Source organism: Sprattus sprattus (genome assembly GCF_963457725.1).
Source record: "Sprattus sprattus genome assembly, chromosome: 1".
NCBI classification, from domain to species: domain Eukaryota; kingdom Metazoa; phylum Chordata; class Actinopteri; order Clupeiformes; family Clupeidae; genus Sprattus; species Sprattus sprattus.
In genome coordinates, this window is record NC_137920.1 from 72,002,210 (window position 1) to 72,012,209 (window position 10,000).

At 43.9% G+C, this 10,000-nt stretch overlaps 1 protein-coding gene across 1 annotated transcript in view; it reads right to left on the reverse strand.

Annotated features, from left to right (window-relative positions):
• LOC308372220 (serine/threonine-protein phosphatase 2A 56 kDa regulatory subunit beta isoform-like) overlaps window positions 1–10,000 on the reverse strand; it is a gene marked incomplete at both ends in the record, with an annotated part of 27,404 nt that overhangs the window by 11,423 nt on the left and 5,981 nt on the right. The window contains 4 exons of the mRNA XM_080847355.1: window positions 526–656; window positions 2,888–2,980; window positions 3,268–3,369; window positions 4,457–4,653. Coding sequence (XP_080703481.1) covers window positions 526–656; window positions 2,888–2,980; window positions 3,268–3,369; window positions 4,457–4,653 — 523 coding nt within the window. The remainder of the gene's footprint in view (window positions 1–525; window positions 657–2,887; window positions 2,981–3,267; window positions 3,370–4,456; window positions 4,654–10,000) is intronic.

Sequence of the window (10,000 nt, forward strand, 5' to 3'; positions counted from 1 at the left end):
TCTGATCATCTCTCTCACCTGTTCACTAACCATGATCTGATCACCTTTCCCACCTGTCCCCTAACCATGATCTGATAATGTCCTCTGTTGACATTATCAGTTCCAGAATAATGTCCTTTGTTGACATTATCAGTTCCAGAATAATGTCCTCTGTTGATATTATCAGTTCCAGAATAATGACCCGTGTTGATCTGTTCAGTTTCAGAATAATGACCCATAGTTACAAATCATGAGTCACTGGCATTTTCATGTATGACAAACTAAGCCTTTTGAGCAAGTAACGGGCTTTTGAGGGTGTTGTGCTGTTTGTATGAATTGCTTGGAGAAATGCACTTACTTTTTTGAAAATGTTATGGATGATTTGAGAAACGTACAGAAGCGGCTGAGAAAAACTAACAATCCCTACAGTTCCACTGTGTAAACGATCTGTCTTTATGACCTAAAGTATAAGACAGTGTAGCACCTGGCCATACATACACACACAAACACACACACACAAACACACACACACACACACACACTCACTTCAGAAAGATGTTGTTGATCTGTTTGCGTATGTAGGCCCGAAGTCCCAACATTTTGCCATAGACGCGATGAAGGATGGTCTTCAGGTACTCTCTCTCCCGAGGGTCCTCTGTGTCAAACAACTCTAACAGCTGTCAACACGACCACACATATAGACATGGACACGCACACACACACACACACACACAACAAACAGACGCACGTATGCACGCACGCACACGCACACACACACACACACACAAAATCTTTTAAAGGAATAGTACATACTGGGCAGCAGTACACTGTCAAAAGTAACATACTGTTTTAGCTTACAAAGTCAAGGCAACAGTTTGTGTGGATGCTTTAAAGTTGCGTCAGCGTAATTAACACTGATTATTACTCATTGAATGAGCCAAGTTAACCGTGTCATGACAACTTACACACACATATCCAGGCAACTTAACATTTGATGTTGTGTCAAGTAACTGCATTATGTTGTTCTAGCAATATTCATTTAGCTAAGCCAAATAAAAACAATCAATCATTTTCCCATTATTCCACACAAGTAACTCCACAAAAAGTTATTTGTACTTTAAAAGAAACACAAACACTTATATTTGAGTGGACTTAGTATCTTAAAAACATACACACACTTATATTTGAGTTGACTAAGTATCTTTAAAACACACACACTTATATTTGAGTGTACTTAGCATCTTTAAAAAACACACACACACACACACTTATATTTTTGTGTACTTAGCATCTTTAAAACACACACACACTTATGTTTGTGTGTACTTAAAATACACAAACTCTTATATTTGAGTGGACTTAGCATCTTTAATAGCATGACATTTGTTATGCCTGATAAGTGCTCTCAGTCTTCTCTGTCCTGTCTAACGTGTCAACCACCTCACCTACCCCAGGTACTTAACCTACGTCAGATACGTCAAGTACGTCAAGTAAATCAGCTACCCCAAGTACTTAACCTATGTCAGCTACGTCAAGTACGTCAGCTACGTCAGGTACGTCAAGTACATCAGCTACCTCAAGTACATCACCTACGTCAGCCACGTCACCTACGTCACCTACGTCACCTACGTCAGGTTCGTCACCTATACCAGGTACGTCAGCTACGTTAGCCAGATCAGCTACTCTAGGTACATCACGTACGTCAGGTACATCACGTACGTCAGGTACAGCAGCTGTGTCAACGACAACAGACGCATCACCCACGCCCACTCCGGTCCTGACCGGCTTCTCCAGAGTATTAACACCTGTGGACTAATAACTGATTAGCCGTCTACTTTTTGAAGACTAATTAGCCGCAGGCTTTTAAAGACTAATTAGCCGTAGGCTTTTTAAGACCCTGCCTCATTGTGAGGGATTGTTTCTGGTGCGAACTCTACTGGGCCCTGTTGTGTGCCAGTCTGCAGGATGGCCTTGCTCTCAGACGCTGATTCTTGGATTTGCTCCTTGGGTTGGTGTGCCTGTTTTGTGTTTGACCTAGACTCTGTGTATCTGGATTGACCCTGGTTTTGAATGTGTTGAGAGTGTTAAAAAGCACATTGAATCAGAATGGTCTGTTTGGTTCACTCAATTTCATGTCGCAGTCATTTTTTGTGGAATGCAATAATGTTTCTTTATTGACACTTCCCAAAAATATTATTGCACCACAAACACAACATCCAACACAGGGGAACAACTAGGCAGAACAGTTACAGGGGGCCAAGGAGCCGTTACAGGGGGGCCAACTAGGCAGATCCGCTACATGAAGGCCAGCTAGGAAAACCAACACAAATTATCAACTGAATATTATTAATAATTATTATTATAAGGTGCAAATTGTTATTTTGTTAAAACGCTTTCTTATCACAGTGCATTCTGGGTGATAATGTTCCCCCAATGGCACTTCAGTAATACAGTATATCCAAAGTCTGTAGTAAATTTGTTGCCATTGACAACAGACAGAAATTAATTAAAATGAATTGATTCAAATCCAGTTGAATTAGACAAGTCATCGTCTTCGTTCACCTTAAACACTTGGGTAATGGAATGCAAATGTTGACATTTACTTTTGGGATAATAATAAGCTGCACATGCCATTCAACTGAATGACTGTCAAAGCAGTGAGCTGGTCTACACCAGACAACATGGCAGTCATCCAATTTATGTTATGTGTTTGTAATGTGGATCAACTCTGACTACCATTTCATTATTTTTTGTTTCCGAGAAGTAAAAGTAATGTGTAATATGGGAAACTGGTTATAATAAGTAAATAAAAGGTGAATTCTTGAAGATGACGTACTCTACCCATGGTTCAGTTTTGATGCGTTACAGTCACTTCAACACTTTTAAGTGATTCTTGAAGTTCCGTTACCTGCAGGACAAACCTCTGGTCCAGGTATCGCTTAGCCACCGAGGGTTGGAAGTCAGGGCACTCTACGAAGCGCAGGAAAAACTCATACACCAGCTGGAGGCACACACACACACACAAACACACACACACACACACACACACACACACACACACAAACACACACACACACAAACACACACACACACACACACACACACACACACACACACACACACACACACACAAACACACACACACACACACACACACACACACACACAGATTAACAGGCTTAGAAACAGGTGAATAGTCACTGGGCAGGTGACAAGACAGTTCAGTTCAGTAGGTGCAGAAACAGAAGGTGACGGAGGTCAGGTGGACAACTACAGGTGTGGGTGTACCTGTAGGTGTGGCCAGGCGGCTTCCAGGGTGGGCTCGTCCTCCTCGGGGTCGTACTCGGCGTTCTCACTGGGCGGCAGCGTGCGGAAGATGTTCACCGAGATCTAAGGAGGAACCACAGCGGAGAGTCACGAGAGTCGCACACGCCGCAGTGCGCTCCTTCAGTCTGGAGTCATTTCTCAACTTGTGACTCAACTTTTCATTTCCACATGAACTATTCTTCACTCCTGTCTCTGGCAGACAGCAGAGCAGCACTGAGCCCCAGTGGGGCACCGGAGGGGGCATGGAGCACCTCACTGAGGGAGGAGGTGGAGGGGGCATGGAGCACCTCGCTGAGGGAGGGAGGAGGTGGAGGAGGTGGAGGGGGCATGGAGCACCTCGCTGAGGGAGGGAGGAGGTGGGGGGGGGGGGGGTGGAGGAGGTGGGGGGGCATGGAGCAGCTCACTGAGGGAGGGAGGAGGTGGAGGGGGTATGGAGCACCTCACTGAGGGAGGGAGGAGGTGGAGGGGGCATGGAGCACCTCGCTGAGGGAGGGAGGAGGTGGAGGGGGCATGGAGCACCTCACTGAGGGAGGGAGGAGGTGGGGGGGAGGTGGAGGAGGTGGGGGGGCATGGAGCACCTCACTGAGGGAGGGAGGAGGTGGAGGGGGCATGGAGCACCTCACTGAGGGAGGGAGGAGGTGGGGGTGGGGGGGGAGGAGGTGGGGGCGGCATGGAGCACCTCACTGAGGGAGGGAGGAGGTGGAGGAGGTGGGGGGGCATGGAGCACCTCACTGAGGGAGGGAGGAGGTGGAGGGGGCATGGAGCAGCTCCCTGAGGGAGGGAGGAGGTAGAGGAGGTGGAGGGGGCATGGAGCGCTTCACTAAGGGAGGCTGGAGGCTGATTGCCTCTGTTAATCTGTTAATCCTCAACAATTCATATTTGCCCTTACTTTTACTTTCACTCCTGACTTTTAAACTCTCTTTTTAAACTCTCCATCTCTTCCTCACTTTGTCTCCTCTCTTCTCTCTGCCTCCTCTTCCCTTTCTGCATCCATCTGCTCATCCTTACCCCTGGTATCCCTGTTTCCATCCTCCCCTGCTGTTCCCCTTCTATTGGTCACTCTCTCTCTCTCTCTTTACCCCTCTCTATATCTCTCACTCTATCCCCCCCTCTGTGCATCTCCCCCCCCCCCCCCCCCCCACTCTCTCACCATCTTAATGGCCTCTGGGTAAACAGGCTCGATGAGGATGCCTCTGCTGGTTGCCATGGTTTCCACCAGCTCATTGAGCGCGGCCCGTTTGATCTCCTTGCCCTTGAGGTCGGCCACGCAGTCCAGGAAGTCGAAGAGGACGCAGCACTGCTGCAGCTTCTGGACGAACAGCTCATGCAGTTCCCCTGCAGCGGCGTCTGGAAACACACACACACACACAACAAGCTTCCAATGCATGGTTCTGTTTCACAAGGTTCCGTTCCACAGAGTTCCATTACACCTGACTCTGTAGGTTCCTTTCTACAGTCCTACTGTACGATTAAGCCACACAAGACCTAACGTAGCCTGATGTATCCTAACAAGTTCCTTTCCACATGGTTTCATTATACAAAGTACTGATAGACAAGATTCTACAAGACACTAATGTACAGTTTTTCTCAAGGGCTTTGGTACATTTCTCAGATCAGAATTCTGAAATATTTAGATACATTCATGCAAATGGTTTGTGCAGTTACGTACATTACCAACTGCATGTGCAATGTTGGTCAAAATGTATTATGCAGCTTCTGTCTGGAATAGTCCTATTCCCCAAAACATTTAGGCGTCTACTCTAGTCATAACATACATAATGGTTAAACCATTTATTATTGTTTGTCAAGCATTGTATTTAATCCGTTTCAGTAACACTTCGGTTTTACAGTTTTTTCGAATCGTTTGGTACATTTCTCTACTCATTCTTAACATTTTCAAAACAGTAAATACATTTCTCGAAACAACTTGTACAAACAGCACAACACAATAGACTCCCTGATAAAGGCTGTGACAAAATGCTTAGTTTTTGTTTCAAAAGTAAATAATCATGTCAATGCCACCAAAATGAAAATTCTTGTGTCATGTTTTGTAACCAAGACAGGCAAAATATTATTTTCTAGCAAGTTGAATGCCATTCATGTCACTGATAACCATTTCAATTCAACAAGCCTTCAAGAGACTGTTATAATAAATAATACAATTGTAGCAGGATCTTTTTAGAGACTGGACAGTAGCATTAAATACAGCCTGTTGAGAAGCAACGGGATAGTCTTGCATGTCACATAAAGTCCTTGAGATCTAGATATTGATCCGGCCATGATGACCATAGACATTTCACTTTTTCCACTCTGGCTTTATGGCCCGTGGGATTTTACTATTCTTTTTTACCTTTGAACAAATGTAATCAATCCTCATTAATCACATGCAAACGATCACGGTATGATTTTGCAAACCGTACCAAAATATCTGAAACAGATGAAGCATATGGTCGAGACACAATGACCACTGGTTTAGCTCACGTCATGCATGTCAGTGAATGTTGATCTTTTGGGGGTAAGACTAAACTGCAGACGATTGTACACGAATGTGCTAAAGTGTCTGCAAAATGTTCAAAAGAATTGCTGTTATAATGTGAAGCAGTGGCTCGATGATGCAGAGGTTGAACAAACAGAATTTGAGTCCGTCTGGTCTGAGAAATGTAACAAAGTGACTGAGAATGAGTAAAACGGTAATGTTTGCTCGTTTTATAAAGTATGTATGTGTTTAGAACCTTGATGGTTTGCTTGATGAGGCTCTATGTTACTGTTAGCTCCTTCTATTATTTTCTTCATTGCGACACAGAGGTTGTTTTTTGAATGGCGGTGAAGTCCAGATCAGTCTCGTGATTGTATACTGTAAATGTTTGATTGTATACTGTAAAAGAAGATTTTCACATTGTTTCATGGACATGGACAACATGGACAACATTTAGTTTATACAAAATAGTGCCCAGTCAGTTGGAGAAAAGTGATAATAATCAATCATCAGTAACCTCCCAGGTTTCACTGTTACTTTGACAACATGACTAAGCATCTTGAGACTCTTGCTCATAAACATTGACACGAGGACTTCTGATGGCCCTGACACGTTCACTGACATAGATATTTACTTGCATTTTGAGAAAGTTACGGGCTTTTGCTGGTAATACATTGTGTGTTGCTGTTTGAAAAAAAATTGTTTTGAGAATTGCAGTTACTGTTTTGAAAATGTTTAGGTGTTAACATTAGCAAACCCCTAGGTGTTAAAGTAAAAAGCGACTGAGAAAAACTATAACAGAGGTTTCATTAAACACACTGCACTCTACTTAAGCAATATAGCACAAGTGGGAGTGGGCTGGGTAAGGGATAATCGGCGTAGGCAACAACACACGTGGGATTATCCCTTACCTTCCCCACTCCCACGAGTGCTATATTGCTTTTATAAAACAATTCTACAGTCAACAAATTAACATTTCAACACAGAGTTTTTGATTAAAAATGGTTTATTTCACCATTGTTTCTCCACAACAAATGGAGAAAATAGTTCCATTGTCAACGTCTTGGTTTGGAATTATAAGAATTTTGAATTAATGGTTATCATCAATGCGCCATCGCGGAGTGTTTTATTATTAGTTGTGAAAAGTCCCCGTTGGGTTGTTCTTGGATAATCTATGGCATGGAACGTCTCTCGTCCAATCAGAAACAGCTAAATAACACGATATAACCCAATTGTTTTATAAGCTTTGATATACACTGACCAAATATGGTGGAAAAATGTTCAAGCTTTGTTTTATTAATACTATATCTCATTAGTTATAATGCATGGTCTGCAAGCGGTTGTCCTAGCTTCAAAGACAAACTGTCATACCACTGTTAAGCACCCAATATCCACCTCACAGAAGTAACACGTAAGGCTGCCTTTTAGACTCTCCTACTCTTTCCCATCCAACAGCTCTGCGGCATACTGGGTGTGTCCCCAGTTTCCCTGGACAGCTGCTCAAATGTTGAACACTTTGTGTAACATATCTGATGTGAAACGTATCATAGGTGCTATATTGATCTCTGCTCTCTCAATATCTGTGTTTGTGTGTGTGTGTGTGTGTGTGTGCGTGCGTGCGTGCGTGCGTGCGTGTGTGTGTGTGTTTGTGTGTGTGTGTGTGTGTGTGTGTGTGTGTGTGTGTGTGTGTGTGTGTGTGTGTGTGTGTGTTCATCGGCTTTATTTATGTTTATTGGCTCTGTAGGCTTATCCTCTTACATCCGGAAAATACAATGGAATTGGCAAGTGCAAATCTGATATCAACAACAACAAAATCCAAGGCAGTGTTTGGAGAGGACAGACCCAGCTGAGGCATGTGATCATGTGTATATGGAGGGGGTATGGGGGTGGGGGTGGGGGGGGGGGGGATATCATGTTTAGTCCACTGATGACGCCAGCCGTGTTTCTTGTGTAGTTTATTGCTTTAGTGGACACTTTTGCCTTGACTCTCTGCATATACAACTTCATCACAGCTGCCTCAGGCACGAGTGAAAGCTTAATCTGCTGGTGGAAAGTTAATCTATCTAATTTACGTTACGGATAGATTTGGTTGAGAGGAACTGCTGAATAATGAATGAAGAGTAAAGTGATTGTCAGTGACCGTGAGGATTTCAGAAACAAATCGGAACACTATTATGACAAGCAGCAGGGCCAGCCTTCAGCTCCCCTTCACTGCCTCCTCACAGCAGTCTCTCCCCAAATCACTTACGACCCCCAAAAGAGAGCGCCTGACTCCAGGCCTGCGTGTGGTCATTAACCTGACAGGTGTATCTGAAGGTGACTTGCCACACAGGTGTCATAAGGCTCTCGCCTCAGGCTCAGAGAAAGCGTGACATTATCACTCTGCTTCCTGGAGAGCGGTCTCCATCTTGTATGTACAGTGCTCCAACCATGACCACGACCAACCACATGGCGCTTCTGTACCGTCACACCCTCACACGCTCTCCAGGGGGTTGAACCATTTGGATGTGAGGAAAAAAGATTGCAGCCACAATGATGCAGAGAAAGGTCCTCACACCACACTAACACACCCCCAGCACCATACTAACAGAACCCCAGCACCATACTAACAGAACCCCAGCACCATACTAACAGAACCCCAGCACCATACTAACAGAACCCCAGCAGGATACGGCTCCTGAACCTCATACGTACAAATTCAAACTTTTTTTGTGCAGGAATGAGCCTGACTCTGTGCAAGCCCTGGACTTCAAGCCCTAAGCAGCCATTTTGCAATTGCAGTAGACCTAGTAAGGAGATGGCCAGAGAAACACCATCCTATGAAAGGGTCCCCCCAGACCACCCCCCCACCCTCCGTCTGACCCCCCGTGCAAATACTGCCCGCCCCTCTGAGACAGGGTACAATAACAAGCTGAAAACAGCTCTCCCATTTGATCTACTCCTCCTATGCTTTACTCCCTTGCTTTCTTTTATTCTCCCTATAGTCTCCCTCTCTCTCTCTCTCTCTCTCTCTCTCTCTCTCTCGCTCTTCATCTCATGCTGAAATCCCCTTCAATCCCTTTATCCTTATCACTCTTAATTCCTCTGCGCGCTCTCTCTCTCTCTCTCTCTCTCTCTCTCTCTCTCTCTCTCGCGTGCTCCTTGTCGACACCACACCAGCGCTCCTCCAGTGTATTGGTTAAACAACATGTGACATGTAAATATGCTAGTGTGTTTGATGCAAAGGGCTTAGTTGTTGTTCCTGTTGTGGCTGTTTCCAATTTTTTTATGCTATGCCTCTCTGGTGCAATGGGAAGTGAACATTGCAGTGTTTTCAAGTCTATTTATGTGGCCAAGACAAAATGGGTCTTTTGAGGGACACGACCTTTAATGACATGTGATAAGATATCTTGGGAACCTTTTACTTAAGCCCGCTATCCATGCAGCATATTAAACAAACTTACACATGTTTATAAAGTATTCATAATGCATAATTGTGTGACTTGTATTGAGACACATATGACTCCATAAACAGCATTTGGTGAATAAACACCATTTTACATAAGGCAAAGATTTCACTTTTGTATCAAGATGTAAAGAAGCTTATTATGCATTCTGATACTTCAAGTATTAAAGGCTTATCATAAAACATTATACTTTATGAGGGCAGTCATTACTATGTTTAAATTGTCATGTCAATCATTACGAGGCACTGTGAACACTTTATAACCTGTTATAAATGTGTTTACAATGCTTCGTGAATACCGGGTTTAAGTGAGGTGTTACCAATATCTTTTCTGATGACAACAAACATCTAAATGCTCGTCTCACATCCTACTTGGTGATAATGATGTTGATTAACGCTGTACTACCACTTTAAGACTTGATGCCTTTCTATAGTTCTGTTGAACTTCTAGTCGTCTACTGTACTGTATCTTCCATTGCAGTTCTATTGTCCATTTAAATAAAATACATTTCTAAATAGGATGTAACAGCACCGGTCTGAAACTGAACCCTGGCTCATGTGCTATGCTTGAGATGCTAGGTCTTCTGTGTGAGTGTGTGTGTGTGTGTGTGTGTGTGTGTGTGTCTGCGTGTGTGTGTGTGTGTGTGTGTGTGTGTGTGTGTGTGTGTGTGTGTGTGTGTGTGTGTGTGTGTGATTGTGTGTGTGAGAGTGTGTGATTGTGTGTGTGAGAGTGTGTGTGTATGCTTAGAGGACTAGACACAATACCACTACTG